General features: G+C 47.0%; 1 protein-coding gene across 1 annotated transcript in view; it reads right to left on the reverse strand.

Moving 5' to 3' along the window:
- Nucleotides 1-18221, reverse strand: part of GNAS (GNAS complex locus) — a gene marked incomplete at its 5' end in the record, with an annotated part of 154168 nt that extends 135947 nt beyond the window's left edge. The window contains one exon of the mRNA XM_082007230.1: nucleotides 17963-18221. Within this exon, the coding sequence (XP_081863356.1) occupies nucleotides 17963-18221 (259 nt within the window). The remainder of the gene's footprint in view (nucleotides 1-17962) is intronic.
- Between the last annotated feature and the right edge of the window lie 2336 nt (nucleotides 18222-20557).

Below are 20557 nucleotides of genomic sequence, written 5' to 3' on the forward strand. Positions count from 1 at the left end.
TCACAGGCTTCCAGCGTGAAAGGATGTGCCATTTCTGTACTCCAACACAAAACGTGCTCGACTCCCAGTGCACAAACACAAAGAGCTATTCTTGCTCAGAATCAGGTCTTGGCCAGAGCCTTTTGCTGCGATCACTCTCGAGCTGGAGCACACTACCCCGTACCAGGCTGTTCACCGAAACGTAGCGTGTGAATCGCGAACTGGGCAAGAGCTGCCCATCCCCGAAGGCACAGATGTTGCGATGCTGCAGGGCAAGGCTTGAAGCTGGTTCAGGGCCTTCCGCTTGATGAAATTGTAAAAAAAAAAAAAAAAATTGGAACAGTCTTTCTGGTTTTGGCATTAAAAAACCCTGCCTAGCAGAGGGAATGCCTGAGTTTACTGATGGCTCAGGACAGATGTTCCAGGACAGACACAGAGCTACAAGAAGAATGTGGGACCGAACTGTGAACTCTCAATCTCAAAAGCAGTAGACAGAGCCTGCAATCTTAAAAGACTTAGAAACAGCACGGGTTTAAATTTAATAGTTAGCTATTGGCCATGCCAATGATATTAGGTGACTAACCAATCAAAAAATCTCAGAATTTCCCTGTAATAAATTAAGTCCAAGTATTTAGAAACTGATATTCTGAAAACTACGTAAGAGTTTTCTAGCAGTCAAAATAAAGTTTCACCATCATGTGGATTACCAAATAGCAATTAAAAAAAAAAATCACTCATTTGTATAAAATTGTTATAAATAATAAAGCTTATTTATTATTATTAAGACTATTTGAAGCCTGGGGATTAAAAAACCCAACAACCCAACCACAAAGTAGCTACACCTAGACACTGTACTGACTACCAGTGGCACAAGACCAATTCTCACTTTTCTAGCAATGACCAACATTTGTGGTTTTTCAGTATGCCAGTCTGATGTTGTTATTCTTGCCACTCACTCAGGCAAAACCATCTGTACTGACAACTATCCTTACCCTGCGCAGGCTTCCCGTACCCTCCAGGTTCTTTAAGGGGCAGCTTTCCTTGGTGTTAAGCATGGTGGAAAAAAAACCACCACAGGCCATATGTCTGTCATGTTACTGAATGCTTTCCATTCTGAACAGACCTCGACCTCCAACATTTTCCAAGGTCGTATGGATGAACTCCTAATTCCCCAGTGAAAGACAATTACCAAGTTAGATCTGTTGCAACTGTTAAGAAATTTAGGGTTTAGGATGATATGGAACTATACACCTTGTCTTTGTCAAAGGTGTTTAGGTGGTGTTTTTTAAAAACAAAACAACAAAGTTTCTTGTTCTCAGCTTTTCCCTTTGGCCCTCTCTCACATTTCAGCCATCAACTTCCCTGCGATTGCCGGTGGTCAGAGTCTGGTCCCTTGATCACTTTCCCAGCTCTTCTCAGAAACTCTGAGTTTTTGGGGGTTCTTGATTTATTTTTTTGTCCATAGGTCTTTAAATTTGTAAGAAGGTGCCTGTGATCCTAAGGCTTGTAGTATATCCTGGTGGATTTTTCACGATTTACTACATTTTCCACGTTTGCCTGTGGCAAAGGAGAACGCAAGCAGATGCTCCTGAGAGCCCGCTCACGTCTTGCCAAAGCAGCCACCACAGAGGAGTTCGCCTGCTAGCCCGCAGCATGGCTGGTTTGTACAGGAGTCCTCTTCACCCCTCCAAGGAAGCTTCCAGTGAAGAAATGACTCTGTTGGACTTGGAAGCAAATTGTCCAAATTAAAACCGCATACTCAAAATGATTATTTTAAAATGACAGACCAGTCTGAGGTGAAGCCTTATGAGTGTAATGTCTCTGGTGCCAGAGAACTGGGCTTTCTCCTCTTGACATAAAGAAATGTTTCAGTTCTTTCAAGACACATTTGCCATAGTTTAACCCTTACATTAATACATAAGCCTGCATGAAAATTCTGTTCGGTGAGAAAAATACATGAGAGGTTATTCATATTTTCAATCTGATTCTAAAGATGCAGCTTCAAAATGCAAACGCAGTACGCTCCCACACTTGTTTTGACTGTACAAATAGATTTTTAAAAAATTGTTTCTGGAAGCCCAGAAAAAAGTTGGACTTGAAATCTCTCAGTGAAATTACATTTTGTTCAAACAATACCACATAGTTTAGAAGCCACAGAAAATACCTACGAAGACAGTTGCTAAATTAGAGGAAAAATGACCCAACCTGGAACAGTGTCTATAGTGCTGTTCATTGTACCACAAGAAAAATATTATTGTACTGCAGTGTGTGAAGCTTTCTAACAAAGACGGCATCAGGTCAGAAGAATCCAACTTACACAAAGAAAGGTTGAGGTTAAGGTCTTGCTTCTACTGTAAAATATTAAGTCCAAAAGGAAGTCAAACATAAAGGAAGAGGTGGAAAAAAGAAGACGAACTGAACTGACCGTTAACATAAACGTTTTCCCCCCATGAACAATAAAGATTTCCAACTTTAGGAGGATGTTTTCCAATAATGCAAATTTTGGTAAGTAAATGAAGAGACTTTAGGAAGCATTATTTTGCACATAAGTAAATATAAGCATAGCAAGAACATTATCACGGAAGCAAGAGAGGTACCAGTGAATTCAGCGATCACCATGACTAGGAAACAGCTGAGTGAGATGCAGAGGACCTCAAGTGTAGTTTAAGGCATCAGAAAGGAAATTAGGCACTTATCCCCTTTAGCTGAGTTAGTTCTGAGGTAAGACAACGACAAAAAGGACAACAGAAAACCCAGCAGTGACAAGAAGTTCACTAGGTGCGTGTTCTGTATTGATGACAGCAGGAGGGAAGGGAACTGGCTCTGAACAAAGCTGCCGTAAAACGAACCGAGAGTCCAGAGAGAAGCGGCGGCAAAAAGAGCTTCTGATAGGGCATCTGTTAAAATAAGAGAGATGAATTTTCAGAAAGCATCCTGTCAGTGGTAAGGGTTCAGAATTGTATGCTAATGTATTTTTCTGAAAGCAGATCAGACATATTGCAGGGTTGGAAAGCGTGCTAGGGAACGGAGCAGCAAGCAAACCAGCAGGGGCAACAGGATGGGGTAGACAAGACGGGGACCTACTAGTCATGGCCAACGCCCACGGAGATCAGCAGTGGTTCAGGGGAGATCACCCTTCTCGCAGGACTACAAGCCGTAGACCACAGACAACTCAACGCCCGTGTTTTTAATGGCATGCTGAGCACACGTGGAGGAGCAAGCCGGTGACCACCTCAGCTGACAGCCCCAGGGAGGAGAACCTGGGGGAAGCATAGAGTCCATGGGGACATAAAGTCCAGTATACGTGGCTTATGGGTTGGTGCTCAAGCTCACGATGCTTAAAGGTTTTAATAAGGACCTGCTAAATAGCCTTTAACAACGACTCGGTAAAAACGGACATAAACTCTTCCTGTTGGAATGGAACTTTCTAACCTTGCACATGTGAAAAATCTGAATTATAGTTTGATATTAAAGTAGGCATAAGGATAAAGTCCTCCACTCATATATGGCTTGCTCAAATCTCCTGCATTCCTCCACAGCCAAAGCAACACGTGACAACACGCCGTCACATACGCACGTGTATCAGCCAGGCATCCGCTAAGAAACAAGCGTGCATCACTAGCGACACAGCTCGGCCTCCAAAAGCCAGGCCATTCACACCTAAACCCAGGAGCAAATTTCTGAACTTGCGGCATCATTAGCCAGAGAAATCTATCGTCTAAAGAAACTACAAACAAATACTGCCCGTCCTCAAGCCATATAGCAGGGTTGTGCCATGGTGCAATGGAGACATACTAGATATGCCGAAGCGATGACCGCAGCTCCCCATGCCGCCTCTCTGGCTCTTGGCGAACGCTGGCTGCTGTCACTGCCTTGACTGTGGTTTCCTGAATTTCAATTCCAATTTCAGATGAAATTACGCCAGCAATATTGCTAAGAAAGAGGTGATTTGTACCGGGTGAGATCAGCGGGAAATGAAGATGCCAGGCATTCAAATACCACGCCAAGCCTGTTGTTGAGTAATCCAGATTTCAGCTGAATTACATGGCATGCAGTTATCCAAGACTACAAACATCTGTTTTCAAGAGGTGTCCAGATCATTAGCAGCTAATTCTACATTTGTTACATACTCTGCCATATGCTGGGAGATAATCTCAGCAAGCAACAGGGATTTTCATCTCAAATCCTAACAAATCTCCTCTGCAAGGCTTCATGGTTTTTCTTATGTCACTTATTGGATAATACCTCTCAGCCGCTCCTCTGCTCTTTTCATGCCTTATGTCTATTCTTTCACAGCACCCAGAGGCTCCTGCACCTGCCTAGTAACAACTGACAATTTCTTCACACCATCCTAGAAAATACTCCCTCCTTTGCCAAGGGTAAATGCAAAATTTACCTCCTGGATAAACTTGCACTCAGGCTGGAGTGCATTCTGCAGCAAAGCAGGACTCTTGCCCTTTTGCCGAGAGACTGGGAATCCCAGTGGTACTGGCAGAGCGGTAGCAGTTAAAAAAAAAATGCTGTGTGGCCTTTTTTTAATTATAAAAGCAGGCGGCTCTCAGGCATATAAGAAGCCATCTCACGTCCCATCCCCAACTAGCGCTGCCACCCGCAAGAGGCCCAAGGCAGGACAGTCACACGCACTGCGCAGGGCTCGAAGTTTTTGTCCATCATTGGTGGGAGCCTCCTTCTGCCCTCCTTCGAGCTCCTGGTTAGGGCTACGTGTCTGTGCATGTAGCAAACACCACAAAGGGAGAAGATCTGGTTTTATAAGCAACTCCATTAACTGGAAATCAGAGATTTCTTTGCCACTTCTCTTGGCAAAATCAAGGTGCCTACCTGAAAGCGTGACGGCACTTCTGCTGCCATAACAAATGTATACATACACAAGCAGAATTTGATCTTTAGCATTATGGAACAATAACAACAAAACTGGCTGTGACTGCAGAACTGACAAAAGACAAGAGACAGACTGCTCTGGGGCCTGAGCTGACTCCCTTCTGCAGGACGTAAGCAGAGGCACCACGAACCTGTCATGTGGCCTTAACCTGGTGGCATCTCCTCTCTGCAAAGGTGGTTACAAATCTCACTCGAGCTTTGCCCTCCCTGTTCCCTAGCAAGGTGTCATCTGTGCTGGGTTTTCCAACAGATCTACCAGTTGCTTCAGTCCCAGAGGCATCTCTTGAACGTCGGCGGGGAAGACGCAAGAGCTGCTGCTGTTTCCACCCCACACATCCCTCCAGATGAATGGCAGCAGTGGACTTGAAACAATCTTGAATGAACTGTGGCAGACCAACCTCAGGGTGGGGAGAGCGGTGAGGATTCAGCGGTCCTGTCTCCTGCCAGCCCTCCGAAAAGCAAGTAGCCTGATGAGAAGTTCCTGCAATCCCATAGCTTCCACCGAGGCCACGAGTGGTGCCTGCTGCTGGCGAGGAGGGATGTGCAGACAGGATATTTTTATCTCCTCTTCATTCCCATCCCTGTCAATCCAAAGCAAACTTCAACTAGTTAGAGGTGGGAAAGATGGTTCACAATGAGAAAAGGACTCCCTGCCTTGATTTGCGTGTCACCACTGGATACGTGGATACGAGCCACTGCGGTGGCACAGCTGCATCAGTCCTGGCTTCCCAGCTTCCAGTAACCTTTCCAGACGAAAATAGCAGACCTACTGCTTGATTTTTAGCAGCTGAAGAGCAGCAGTAAACCACATAAGTATTATGTAAAATGATCTTTTTCTAAGTATATGTTTATTGTGCACAGAAGAAGTGGATTTAATTACAAACAACTGGAAGTTTTTAACAGTCTGGATTGCCCCTTATTCCCTTTCTAAAAACTAAGGTTTGGCAGCAGCTTTTGGGTTTCATTGCAAGTCTTCTAAGTATTTCCTTGGAAAGACTTTACACTTGGTCCCAGGCAAGAAGTCAAAATCAACATTTAAAAAGCATGCCCTGCATAATTTCCAGGATTCAGCAGCATTAAGGTATACTTATGGAGGCCAGGAGGAGAACTGCTTTTTGTGCTTTTTGACTTCGTGCATAAGGCTGGTCTTCAGACAAGGAAGTTTATACTCCAAATAATATTTTTAACTACATGTGGCCAAGTACATAACTTATCAGGCCTTTCCTCATCCCCCTCGCAAAATAAGCCTGAATGGTAAATATCTTTGCAGTATTTAGTTTTTCTTAGGCCTCTACTAGGAGCAATAGATTCTCAAACCTAATACAGAATTATTCGATAGCAGAAAAAGTTTCAAATGACATTTTCTTGAACTCCTTTATACAGTAAAACTACAATTTGGGCCCGAGAGTGATACTCAGGCTAAATTGGCTGGTTCTTCACTGAAGTGAATTAAGCACGACTGCATGGTGTGTCACCGTGCCTTGTCCAGGGGATGGAGTGCCGTCCCCTTGCCGACGGGACTCGCTGTTCTCCAGGCTCCGAGAGGGAACGGCTGACACTGCCCTCGCTCCTGTGAATAATCCCACTGAAATCGCCAGGACTGCGATGGAGTCTGCAAGACTGAAACTCCTGGTTTGATCCAAAGGCCAAGAATGAAGTTTCACCCGTTTCATCTATTTGCTAATCTAACAGGCCTGTGCAAATTGCTTCTGACTTTCCAAAAGCAGTGCACATGGCACTTTTGGATATGCACGTTTAAGGACTGTCCACTAAAATTTTATCTAAATTTTTGGGGGAAAAGCAGGCAAGAAGGAGTATTTTCCTTGTGAATATTAAAGTGGTTTTAAAAACAAATACATATTCCTCTGAAATATCTGCAAATCAAGTCCTGTATCACTCACCACCTAAAACCACAAAATGCTACAGACAAGAGATTAAACCTCACAGAAGCTGAGAGAAATGGGAGCACAGGTAGCGTTAAGGGATCAGACTTAGAGGAGAAAATAACTTTCAGCTTTTACAGTCTAAAAGGTATTTGTTTTATGTTTTTAATCACCAGAGAAAAATCAGGTCTATCCCATTGTGAATTTCCTGTGTGGAGATAAGGCAAGGAAAGCATCAAGAGAGTATTTTATGCAGTATTCTTCTTCCAAGCAGACAGTTTTAACCGGTATTTATAAAAAACAAAATCTGAGTGTAGATTTTCAGCTCACAATAGCATGCCCTTCTCCTTAGTGTCTCCATTTCCTCCACTTGTAAAGTCCCAGTCCCACAAATCCCCCAGCGCTCCAGAAAACCTCCCAACTAAGCAGCAATCCTGAGATTTCAGCACAGAAAACAACCGGGAAAAATGCAAAACCAAACAAATACAGCCCACATACTAAAAATTTTGTTGGGTGGGCTGTGGGGAGGGTAAGAGGACAAGGCTGTGGTGTAACGTGTGATGAGGGTGTCACTGAGAAAGAGAAGGACAAACCTTACAAAGTGGGGGTTTTTTAAACTCGTTTCCACAGTAGCATCTCCCCGTGGGAGCTGCCGCTCAGGCTCCACACCCTGCAGCGCCCGGGGGACCGGAGCTGCACCCCAGGCACCGCCACAGGGCAGTCACGCTGTGTCACAGCTTGGGGACAGACAAGCAAGGCAGCTACTGGTTTCCACTACGGACTCCCAGTGCTCCAGGCTCCGTGGACTCAAACCAAGAAGCCAGCAGAGCTCATGAACTCTGAGAAATAAGTGACGGGACTGCACAGTTGTTGGGTGTCCCAGTCAAACCACCATAAGCAAAATTAGAGGGTCAGAAAGGGCAGCATAAAGCAGTTACCTGGCTGTGATGCCTGAAACTTGTCTCTTACAATGCAAGGCAATATCAGAAGCTCAAAGCAACACTAAGCGTATCTTCCCTGGAGACGACAACTGTGCTCTCCAAATGGTTCCCAAGCCAGTACATGTAGCACAGGCATCAACATTCACCCCTACGCTGAAATTAAACCTATAGCTACTCCTCACTTACTCGACCGACAGGTATGAGCCCAGTTGTTGTACGGCCTCATGGCTCCTTTCATCATACAAAGGAAGGTGGAGGTGAAGATGGAGCCCCTTCAGTCTCAACAGGGATGAAGATGACAGCCTGAGCCCTGAGGTGCTCTGATATTTTCGCCTTAACGGAAAGGACGCTTAGAATAACAGTTAAAACATGATTCTGACGTTATTTTGCTTTGCAATGATGAGGAAACAGAGCTGGTGTCTCCACAAACACGTGCTAACTAGTCTCTGATGAAAAACTTTAAAACTTTCTTATCCACAGTAGAGCTGGAGCCTGGAGAATCCCTTCCACCAGCCTTTGGTTCCTGCACATGCTGGCACACAACACACGTTCACCAGTAGCAAGACCATGACCAGAACTGTTTCAGCATATCAAGGAAATCTAAACATCTCCGCAACACGACAGGAACAATTTACAGCTCAGGCTCCCGTTTCGGGCAGCCCCGACTACCCCATGACCAGTGTCGAATGGCCCAAGGGCACCGCGCCTTACAGCTCCTCTGCAACGCAGCCTGCTCTCGCGCGGTCAGGAACAGCACTTGGTCGAGATACCGCCAGATTTCAAAATCCAGTGAATGTTCCCAAAATGCAAGCCTTAGATTTTTAAAAGCAACTTATTTTGGGTGAGTGGGAGGCACGGGTATGAGAACTGCTAAGGACGCAGGGGTGGGATCGCAGCACCGCGCAGCTCAGCCCGGGGCCGGGGGCTCCGGCGAGAGCGCAGAAAGCCCTCCGATCACGTCTGAAGTCGTGCTTTGAAGTGAAAGCCTCTTCCATGAAAATCCATATAAAAACACTTTTCCAGTCACACTGGCAGAATTCCACCTTACACATAAATCACCTTCAGCTGAGGGGGGAAGCAGGACGTTTCCACGAGCAGCTCCCACACTGGCGCTGGTGACAAATGCCATCCCCGCGCAGGGCACACGCAGGGGATGGGCGAGGGGTTGGGCCCTCTGGGGGTTCATTTGTTTTTCCACTGAACCCGATACGCTTCCTTGAGGTCAAAGTCATGAAGCCGCGGCAGCACTGCTATGCACAAACAAACCTGCGTGAAGCTCCGCTGGGGTAGAAGCGTGTGGATTTGGTGTCTGAAAATAGCGCTGAATACGCTGACAGCCTAGTGCCAAGCTTCTGGGATGGAGACATACCAGGGGACGGGAGGCACCAGGTTCGGTTGGTTGCTGTGTTGTCTGGGATTTTAATATGCAAATCCCTCCTTGCAAGAAGAGTTGTGCTTAGGATGGGGAAAAGGCAAAGGAAGAGTCCTTCAGTTGGAGGAACCCCCCCTAAGTCTTCCTCAAATTTGAATCAGAATTTATCTGGGTTTCCACAGGAATTTCAACACTCCCCCCGCCTTCCAACACACTGCAGCAGAGACTAAAGCAGCTAAACAGAGCAAGACTGTAGATTGTAAAACTGCATCTTATTCCCTGTTAGGAATTCTCCTCAGCATCCACTTCCTTCAGTGGGCAAAATAAATAATAGCGACTTTCTGACATCTGTTTAACACCCTGTGCCTACTCACCCACCCCACATTCCTCAATGCACAGAATATTCATCTTTTTTTTTTTTCCCCTTTTAGTGACATGCAAATCTTATAAAACGCTGCTCAGAGACAGATACTGTGGATTTTCTTTGCAGAGGGAACACATTAGAGGAAGTAAAGAAAATTTCAGCTGAGCTAGTTGTAGAGCATACGGTGGCTTGTTCCTCAAATGCTTCATTGACCAAGGGAACAATGAGAATAAGTCATGGAGTTTAAATTGCCTTCTTGAGACACATCCTTCAGGTCCAAATATCTGAAGTATTATGGCTTTATACGCCTGGTATCCAGGCTTTCTTATGACAAGTATCTGAGTTGTCCTCACTCCAGGGAATTGCCAAGCTTTTTTTGCTTGCCTTTTCTAAATTATAGCAATTAGAAGGAAATTCAATGAAATCATGCATATTTGTGAATAAGTACACTCCCAAATTTAAGAGAACAAGGGAAGAACTGCATGTAATTAGAACTAATTGGGCTCGTCAAGGTTTTTCCTCAATGAACATGAACACACCTCTTAAAGATGCATGGGTATCCACAGCACACACAATGGTCATAAAGAAACAGGTTGAAATGCTGTAGCCAGGATGGATGTGCCAGTGTCTCTCTCCCTCCTACTACAGGGTCCAACCCTGCTGAACAGTATGTTGAAGTGATTATTTATTTATGAGGAACACTCAAAGGGCCTAAGCCCTTCCTCTGCAAAGGGCAAAAATACTCAGTGGTTTCTGGAGAAGTCTCTTAAGGTTACAGGAGATGCCAAAGGAAAACGTGAACAAACCACCAGCTAGTACAAATGCTTTTAACAATAACACTTGAAAGTGTTAAAAATTAAAACATCGGCCACATAGTTTCAGCAGCGTCACTGGCAGGCTAACAGGCCAACGCACACACAAGCCCTTCTAGCTTTGCATGGAAATTTTTGTAGGAATAACGACATGACCATGAAGGTGTAGTATATGTCTGGAGTCAAGGTGGGATGGCACTCTACACGTCTCTTGAGTCTCCCTCATCTCTCCTTCCCAAAGCAGCAATATGAAGAACAAGGGCTAATAGGTAATTACCAGATTCTTCTAATTGGAAAAAAAAAAAAGGGTAGACAGCAGATATGAAAAGTGGCGTGGTCATAGATGGAGGCTACTTGCCTAACCCCGACTGCAGGGTTTTCATCCAACCCGAGGAAGGAAAACAAAATTTCTCTATAGTCAGGCTATTCTGCCTTCAGGCACCTGCCTGAGCTGCCCCAGGCACCTCTTTAAGGCAGTGTACAGTAACACAAACACAGCTCCAACAGGTACATTGGAGATAAATGCTGAGAAACACAAGAGAATTTGAACCACAGTTTTGTAGGCAGCTCCAAAAACTTCACAAGTTCCTCGTGAATCATATAGAAGGAGTTTGCTTGCACTTTATTACAGCAGCAAAGTTTGAACTATAAATAACATTCAGGTGCTTGGTCTCATCTCTCCTCTTTTCCTGTTCTTTTTTTTTTTTTCTTATATTTATTTCCCAAGTATTTTTTCTTTTAAGAAGCACCAGGTCAGGTTCAGTCATCCTCTCTCTCTCTCGCGTTTCTTCATTGCTGGTCCTTTCCATCAGCTATTCCCAACCATGACACTGCCAGGTCTAGAGAAAGGCTCGCACAGGAGACTGTTCAATTTAAGATGTCCCAGGGCAGAAAGGAGCCAGCAGTTGCACAGAAGCAGTCAAGACATTTTGTCTGCTTTGGAAACAGATGGTGCTGACTGAGCAACAGGATGACAAGCTTCTGCCAGCCCTGTTGCACCTCAACCAGCAGCATTTAGAGCCTACCACACCAGCCACTAGTTAAAAATAAAACAGCACCTAGGTGAGACCTAGGTGCACCATTTAATTGATATTGTGCTCGGCAGGTAACCTCCTTCTGACCAGAGGCTATAAACAGATTTCCACAACTTTGCATTTTCCTTTCAAGTCAGGCCACCCATTCACACCTCTTCCCCAACCTCCTCCCATTCCCAAAGGAAAACTTCGTAGGACTCAGCTGCCCTAATGACAAACTTCTGACTCCAGTCAACTTGTGTGCAAGGTGAGCCCTAACTTCTTTCAGGAGAGAAATGTGGTAGTGTCACTCACTGCTTGTGATGCCAGTAGGTGCAGCAGCCATCCTTGTTACAGGAGGAAGGGAAAAGTTGCTACCTTCCTTCAAAATAACAAAAATGGAACAATTAGCTACAAAGCAATAGTCAAAAAGAGAGCATTGTTGGGGTGGAATTTTAGCTTTAAAGCAAAAAAAAAAAAAGGCTCTGATAACTCTGAAAGTAAGCCCATGGCTACACATGAATACAGCCTCTCTAGAGTAATGGATGATAATCTTTATCCCACCAGGCATTTAAGGAGTAAAAATACAGATTACCACTAAAACCAGAGACTGCACATATGCTGGGGAAGATGATGTACACCTGTGCTACTGTGTGACTGCACAGCTGTGGTTGGTGCTAGGGATCAGGGAATCCCTCAGATTCCTCACCACCTTCCCACGAAAGTCCATGGGTACGCATGCACGGAGCACCCCTTCAGCATTAGCTGTAACTGTGAAAGTAACTATTTTGCAGTCTGGATCTCCGTAGACAGCACAGCACCCCAGCATCAATACAGCATGCCATCCGTTAGCAGCCCTTCATCATATTGCTTTTATAGCGGTGCTGCTGTAGGTCTCCTGACACCTTCCATTGCCAGACCCTGTCTGAAGCAGCTCAAACTTTGCCAAACTTCAGATATGCTGGCTGAAGATCTCCACGCCGTGTGTCAGCCTTAGGCTAATTATTTTTTTGTTTATGTGGAGGTGGTACAAGGAAATGTGTGAATGTGTCCTCATTCGCCACACAAGGAAAAAATGAAAAAGTCAAGGTCAGGAGCTCAAACAAAAAAGAAACAAAACAGAACAAAAAAAGCAGGAAATTATAAGTAGCTTGCCTGTCTCCTTTCTGTGAAATTTTAAAATGGGACCAGGAGAGAAACCACCTTAACTAAGCAATCTAGTGCATAAATGTGCCAGCGCTGAAGATACTGCATTACTCTGAGGTTCCACAAATGTTCACTAAATCACATCACAGGTCCTGAAGCCAGCATTGCTTGCATACTGGGTAAAGCCTTGTTAAAGTCTGCAAAGCTTTCCAGGTATTTTTGTTCAGACAGAACATGCTCCAGAGGCAGAAGATCGCCGTTTACCAACTGAACAGGCAGCACTCCACGCCATAGAGCACATTCTGTGTACAGTGGTGGGAACCAAATAGGACTTGTCTTACAGAGGCTCTTCATTGTAAAGGAAGACCCATAATTAGCATACCACCTCCTGGTGTCCCCAGCAGGATCACCACGTCTGCACTGGAAAGTACCGGGCAGATGGAAACCACAGAGATTCCAATGTCCAAGTGTTCTTGTAGTATCTGGTAATTACTGGGAACCCTATCGGAAAAATATTGTAATTCCTTCACCACTAATGACAGTCCATGTGGAGAACAACCGCGTACTGCTGCCCTGCGAGCTGCTGTCGCAGTGTGCGGGGGGACAGGTTGTTCAGCACAGCAGCCGTTACAAGGTACTTGCATCGCAAGCATCCCCTAGGATTGAACCCAGGATTTTTTGGTTTTCCTATTCCTGCTTTTCTTAAAGGGGAAATTGAATACCAACTTGGTATAAGATGTTTAGTGTCAAAAATCTTGTTTTCAAGAATTAGGAAGAGCCAGGATAAAGGTTCTCTCTACATGTTTAGTCTACTCTGTTCTGTACGTCTTTTACACAATCTTCTAATAAGGATCATACACTTTTTTGTGAGCTGCATGCTCCCTCTTCTAGCCCACAATACATGGGGCACAAAAGCCAAATTGGTTGTAAGTGAATGGAACTATTGTCAACAGGAACAAGCTCCTGTGAGATGGAATTTCATCAAATGCTTGAATACATGCCTATCTTTATAACTAGGTGTCTTCCCCTCCCCACCTGCCCGATCCCACAGAAAAGCAGTGTCAGGATAACCACCTCATTGTAAGCAAGCAAGATAGGGAATCACAACAAGAAAAAGGATATCTTGTGGGATTTGCCATTTAACGCCGCCCTGGGGAACCAGACCAGCTTCATTCTGCCGCAGAGCTGCCGCGGCCGACCGAGCGGCACGCAGCTTCCGTCGCAGGCGCCCATCTGAGCGTCTCGCTCCCCGGGTTGCGCTTCAGAGCGTCGAAACCTCGTGTTGCGAAAGTGCAAAAGTGCTGAGTGTTCACAGCCATGAGGTCCATGCTCTAAACACATGAAGTTTTACTGAAAAAGAGTCGAGTACTACAGAGAAAAATTAGCATTAGGCAAAGACCGGGCATTTAAAATCAGTGGTAATTTCAGACAACTTTAGCTTTAATCTTTGGAGGCATTTCCCTCTCTGCCATCCAAGAAAGGAGGTAGAACGATAGCACTTCATTTCACAGCAGTGCCGTGCACTGACATTTATGAAGCATTCAGTCCCTGCAGTGATCAGTACTACAGAAAAGCCCACGAGGAGTTCAACAGTTCTTTATTCAGCACAGGGCATAGATGGTGTGTCGTAAATAGGGCACAGGGTGACACATTGTATGAGGAGGATAAGAATATTGAATAGCTGCTCATTCACTGCACAACATCCATCTTGTGCCCTGAATGAAGTACCAGCCCTGTGGAAAAAAAATACAATGTAAACCATACAAGAAAGTCTTTAATTATATGGTATGGAGGGGCTTACCATGCAGCACACACAGAGAGGGTGACTGTGGTTAGTCTTCACACTCATATTTCCTAGCTTTTTAAAGTATGTTTTTCTTCCTGTAAAATATATTCCCCCTATAAAAACTTAAAATTTGCATGCCCTGTATTCATATTTGTACCAATATAAATATTTCCGTTAGAAACATTTTTACTTAAACACTGATGTAGGTAAGATTCAGGATGGCCATTATTTAATATATTGCCATTTAATATAAATACCTAAGATGACAAGTGCATATATCTATATTGGTATATTGATATCCATGTTTCCTTTTCAATATGGGAATAAGCTACAAGTACTTCTTTTACATGGGTAAGAGTTCAGCCTGAGAGAGCGAAAAAACTAAGTACACAAAGGTTGGCAAAGCACCTAGAGGAGACCAGCCCAAGTTCACCCTCCTACAGCAAACCAGATCACCGAATAGGAGGAAGGTCATGGTAAAGCAACATATACACCGGGAGAGCTGAGCAACAGTTTTGGACAGAGTGGGTTTTTGCTGGAAAATACTATTTTATCAAAAGCATTAAAACTCCTCAGGCAGGACTACAATTCTTGTTGTAAGATAAAAACACAAGTTTGAATTATACTTTAAAGTCTTAAAAAAAAAAAAGATAGAGGAAGACCCACATTACCGTCACCACTGAGAAAACACATGCAGAATGGAATTGTTTTATGGCAAAGTTTAAAATCCTTTCCCTCATAAGTACACACTTTCAATTTTACAGCCAGGATTGTTCTCAAACAAAAAACAGTCCCTATGCACTGCAAAAATCACCCTCCAACACCCAGCAGCAACCCTGAACTCGCACTACGTTGCCAACATAACAATGATTGTAATCTTGAAGTTGTGACTTCTACAGTACACTAAGCAAAATCCAATGAGATTACACCCGATTCTGCATTTTCCTTTCACAAAAACAAAACAAAAAACTACTCTCCTCCAAGTACAAAGTCAGATTATTGCTTCAAAAATAGAACAGATGTAAGATCTTTGCTCTACTGAAATTAAGAGAAGTTTCAGGAATCGGGAGCTTACCTTATTCATCTGTGGTGATGAAAAAGGGCTGAAAAAATTATGAAAAAGACCTAAAATCAAGTAACAGGACATAGACATCCACTGAGGAATCACGGCACATCCCTGAGCACTCCGATAAAATGAGGAACTTCTCCTTCCAAAAATGGAATGGCAACATGGGAACTTAAGTATCCGTTGTGCTACAAAGCACTAATCTGAGCACTACTGTGAGCAACAGACTAGAGCTTACAGCTGTAAGGTATGTTATACACACACTACAACATCAAAACACACGCAGGCACAGACACCCGTGACTTGTGCACTTCCCTGTATTCTGTACAGCCAAGCATGCGACAGGAGGAAACGCTCTAGATTTGCAGCGCAACTTTTCAGCCCTTGAATTTGTATGAGCTAATGCAGCCATATGCTAAAAATAATTTAGTTTTGGGACAGACCAGACCTGAAGCATCAGTGCAGCTTTCATTTAAATTCTGTTACTCCCAGAGAAAGAGCAGCCACCTGCACTGTCCTTGCCTGTCTGCGCCAGCGATATGCTCTTGTGGGAGCACATCAGCCTAAAAAGTTGGGAGCACAAATGAGAAGCCATGAGTAATATCGCAGCTTTTGCCATTGAGCTTTCAACCCCAAGCGAGGAGACATCCCTGGCTCTGCACTTCTTTTATCTTTTTTTTCCTCCACCCTAATTCCATTCCTTGGAAGACGACTCAGCTGCAGGTTTAAATTCCAGCTAGATGCTCCAGCCTCTCTCATTCAGTATTACCGTCCTGCGTTATTTGCATGTGCAATCCATAAGCATCTAGGCAAAGTCTCAGCACAGAGACACTCAGCTGTGGCAGCAATACCTGCAGATGTACATAAAGTAAGACCAAATACACCCCAAACTTCTTATTCCAGTTTAGAAATAGAAAATTCACAAAGCAACAGTGAGAGCGGGGTGCAGGGGAAAAGCAGCAAGGGAAGGAAGCTAACTGGAAAACTGACAGTCCCTGTGCAAGGAGCAGGGAAATGGGTCTCTTAGGCATCCCAAGATTTACAAGCGGGCCAAAAAGTGACTTCCTGCTATTCAAGTTCAGGCTGAAGTATAATAAACCACTGCCAGCATAACACTGACTCATATCCATCAGATTTATAAATCAGTACTTTGACAAAGAATGCTCTCTCTGTTGGCTTCACCATAGATAATTTTAAACTGCTAAGATAAATTGTTGAACCCACTCAATGTTTAATGTCATTTCTGCAAAAACCAGTTCTGTGGCACAACATGTTAGAAGCAATATTAAAAAACAAGCAACTGAAATATTGCCTACTGCAAATACAGAAGCCTCTCAGATAGCCTTTATGACTTAAAGGCTTGCAGATTAACATCAAAATTAGCCCTACTGGGTTTTTTCCCCCCCCTAATTATTTAATCTGCAAAGAAAAACGAATTCTCACAGCTCCTTCTTCAAGCATTTGTTCATTACAGAACAAACTCGAAACACGTTAAAAAAAACAAAAAACCAACCACCAAACCATAAAATACCTACAGCATAGCCTGTGCTTGAAAGGAAAGCCACGTTGGTCAGAGGTGTGATTTCTTACCAACACAGTCACAGCATACAAGCTTTAGTCTTTACACAAGTGTTGCTCAACCCCCTTCTCAGAAGAAGAAAGTACACCTTTATGAACAGACTTACATCATATAGCTACAACCACATCAAAAGAAGCTGTACTTCTAGAATAAAAACTTTTACTACCAAGACTCAGGCAACTATGTCCAATATTGTTTCCTAAAGCTCCTTAAAATTCAGCTCCTCCATTACCGACTACAAACACGTCTGAAAAAGATGAGGGGCAAGTCTCGCCAGTTACCACATGCGGTACCTCGCACGCCTCAGGGGGTAGGAGGCTCTTAAGTTATTTGCAGACATCTGACAAATACTCTCCATTATTCCAGGGTGTTCAGGGTTTAGCGGTCCACCCGTGCGGGACAGGCTGTGCTCCACCTGCGGCGTGCCGGGGGGAGCGGACCCGTTGCCGAGCCCCGCTGGCTTCCCCGAAGGCCAAGACATGACTTTCTCCGACCGCTCGCGTTGGGGTCACGTAACAGACAAGCCCGGCCGCCGCACGACACCGGGAGGTGCCGAGAAGGTGCCGTTCCACGGAGCCTCCCTCAGGAGGGACGCGGCGCAGGGGCAGGTGCCGGTGCACGGGAGCGCAAGGCAGCTGAATGACGGCGGCCGCGGAGGCTGAAACTTCCCCGGCGGGTGTTTTGGGAGGTGCAGAAAGCAAGAGCAAACAGCGTGAACGCACGCAGAAAAACTTCGGCTTCCTCTTTACAGAAAATCTGCACCAGCCCACAGGGCTCCCCTTCCCCTGCGCTCCCGGCGCGCGGCTTTATCTCACAACTGGGGGGGAGCGGGCACGGCGCCTTTGCGGGGACCGAGGCGGGCCCAGGGCGGGCGAGACGGGCCAGCCGCAGGCTGACCGCGGCACGGCGCCCCGGCCGAGCCCCGAGCCCGCAGCCGCGGGACGGAGCGCAGCGGCAGCGCCTGGGCGCGCTGAGGCGCGGCCGCCCACGTGAGCGCGGCGCCCCGGCCCACGCGCGGCCGCCGCCCACTCCGCGAGCGCGGGGCCGCCGGGCACCGGCGCTGACAGCGGCTTCCGGGCGGCCCCGCACCTGCCGGGCCGGGCCGCTCCCGCCCTCGCTCACCCAGCAGCAGTAGCCGGTGCGTCTGCTTGTACTCCCGCTTCTCCGCCTTCAGCGTCTTGTCGATGCTCTTGCTCCGCTTCTTGTCCGCCCGCTCCTTGGCCACCAGGTCCTGCCGCAGCCGGTGCCGCACCTGCGGGTCTCCGTGCTCCGCCGCTGCCGCCGCGGAAGGGGGCACGTCCGCCTCGCCGCCGCGCCCGCCGTAGGGCGCGGAGGGGTGCGCGGCGGCCAGGCGGGAGCGCAGGCTGTAGCACAGCCCCATGGTGCCGGAGCTGCCCGCCCTACCGCGCCGCGGGCATGCTCTCCGCCGGGCCGGGCAGGGCGAGGCGGCGGCGCCCGGCGGCCTCTTAAAGCGGCCGCGCTCGGCCGGGGCTGCGGAGCGTGGTGTCCCGCCCGCCCCTCCCCTCGGCCGGTCCCCGCGCCGCGGCCGGCGGGAGGCGGCCACACGTGATGCGGACATGTTTACCGTATTCTCTGGAAAGCGGCCCCCGCCGCAGCCTCCCGGCGGGGGCGGGGCGGGTGGGGGTGACCGGCGCGCACACACACCCCCCCCGCGGCGCTCCTCCTGCCCCCGCGGGGTGAAGGGGTCGGCGTCCCGCTGCGCCCGGCGCCGGCTGCGGCTCTGCGGGTTGCCCTCCTCGCTCCTGCCCCGCGGGGAAGCCCCCGGCCAGCCCATCCCTGCGGGCACGGCACGGGAGAGCCGTCGGTCTGCTCTGCCCACCTCCAGAGCCCCAAACCCCCGTAGCTATGGCTGGTTGGACGTGTCATCCCGGCCTCGGTGAGGCTCTCGCCCCAGCCACGGGCCCAGGCCAGGAGCTGAGGCGACACCCCAGCCTCGGGGGTGGCGTGGGGATGCTGCGGTGGGCGGGCGGGAAGAACCCTGGTCCACGGGAGAGCTCCTGTCCAGTTTGAACGCTGTGGCTGAGCTCCTCCACCACACCACCTCAGCCCACTGGAAGTAAGGAGGTGACACTGAGACGTGCGCCATTTTCACTCCCCAGTTTTTCTTCACTTCCTGCCACACTCGTATTTGTCAGTGGCTTCTTGTTATTTTCTATCAACACAGTCACCCAGGGGAGAAGTTAATGATGGAGCTTGCGCTCTCACTCTCCCCCTCTCTTCTGGAGGCACCACACTTGCTTCCTTACAACAAACTTCAAATTCACCTCCTCTTGTTGCTATTGATTTACCTGGCTTGGGGTGATGATGCTGGTTGTGGTAATATCCCCCTCTCTAGCAGCACGGTCCACGCGCAGGACTGCCAACTTTGTCATACTGTATTTTACACTCGTCTCCAGCCAGCTCTGAACATTCACTTACAATATGACTAATACTCTCTGGGGCCTGGCCACGCATCCTGCACTCTGGAGTAGGAGCTTTCCAACCAGCTATCTGTGCTGTAGCCTGTCTTCTGCAAAGAGCCTGTGTGGTTCTCACGGAAATCTTGGTTTCTTCTTTCGGTGCTTTCTCACATTAGATGTCTTCTTGATATAAATTTCTCTTTCAAAATCTTCTGTGAGTCTGTGTCAGCAGAAGGATAGATCTGTAAAGAGGGCTGCAGTGACCCTCTCTTCCCTCTTTAATAACACCATCCAAAAGGCTGAGCAGGTCAAATCCTATATGAAACCTTCAGGTGTTTCTGTTGCTGACTCAGCAGGACAGCTTTGACGGGGTAGGAGCTGCCCTGCAGGAATGACAGAGCTGCCCACGGAGGTCACTGTTAACCGGCTGAGCTGACCGTCTCTCTTTTTTGTACCTTTTGTTACTCTTAGTCTTGGGACCCGGCCTTAAGTCAACCTGTTTGACTTTGCGCGGAGGCAGAGGAGGAGCGGTGCTCCTGGCAGGCAGCGGTGGCATTTTGGTGAGGCTGACCCCGAGCCCTGGCCTGCAGGAGGGAGCTCGGGCTTCTCTGCAACCTCCCTCCCTGGCATCCTGTTCCCAGAGCAGTTCCAGGAACAATCAGCGACGGCAAGTGGGGATGCCAGAACAAAGTTCAGGAAATGTGTTTAAATGGTCTGTGAGTTTGGGCTCATGCAGAGACACGAGCAAATGCTTCACAGCTGGAACATGCCCAGAAAGACTTGCACCTATTCCATAAAGAGCCACTGTGTGTGTGTCCCTCATAGGAAGGATGTTAGTTATTTCAACAAGTTTATTTCTATTTATTTGACTCACGTTCAGTCAGGTCTGGTAACTGATGGCCCAGTTCTTACCTCTGTACTCCTGCAAGTTGTCCTGTGGAAAGTCAGTGGGTCTATCCCCAGAGGAAGACGTCACCTGAACAAAAGGAGAGAACATCTCCCTCTTCCCATTTATCGTGGTGCCTATGCGCCACTCAAGGCACCTAGTCAATACCCTGCTGCCTGGCTGTGAGAGCAATTAGTAAGTGTACAAATTAAATCATTACACAGCAGACAAGTTCACTTCACACATCACTATGAGCCCAAGCTTCAGCAACAGTTGTTGCCTGTTGCAGGAATTAATCCATCTCACATCAGGCTCGAGATGCCCACATGACTCACACTGTCTCCACTGCTGTAATGCCTTTTCCTCTGGGACTGAGAGTTCGTCCTTCTGATGAATGCACCCCTGAGAATG

Source organism: Phaethon aethereus (genome assembly GCF_964289735.1).
Source record: "Phaethon aethereus genome assembly, chromosome: 16".
NCBI classification, from domain to species: domain Eukaryota; kingdom Metazoa; phylum Chordata; class Aves; order Phaethontiformes; family Phaethontidae; genus Phaethon; species Phaethon aethereus.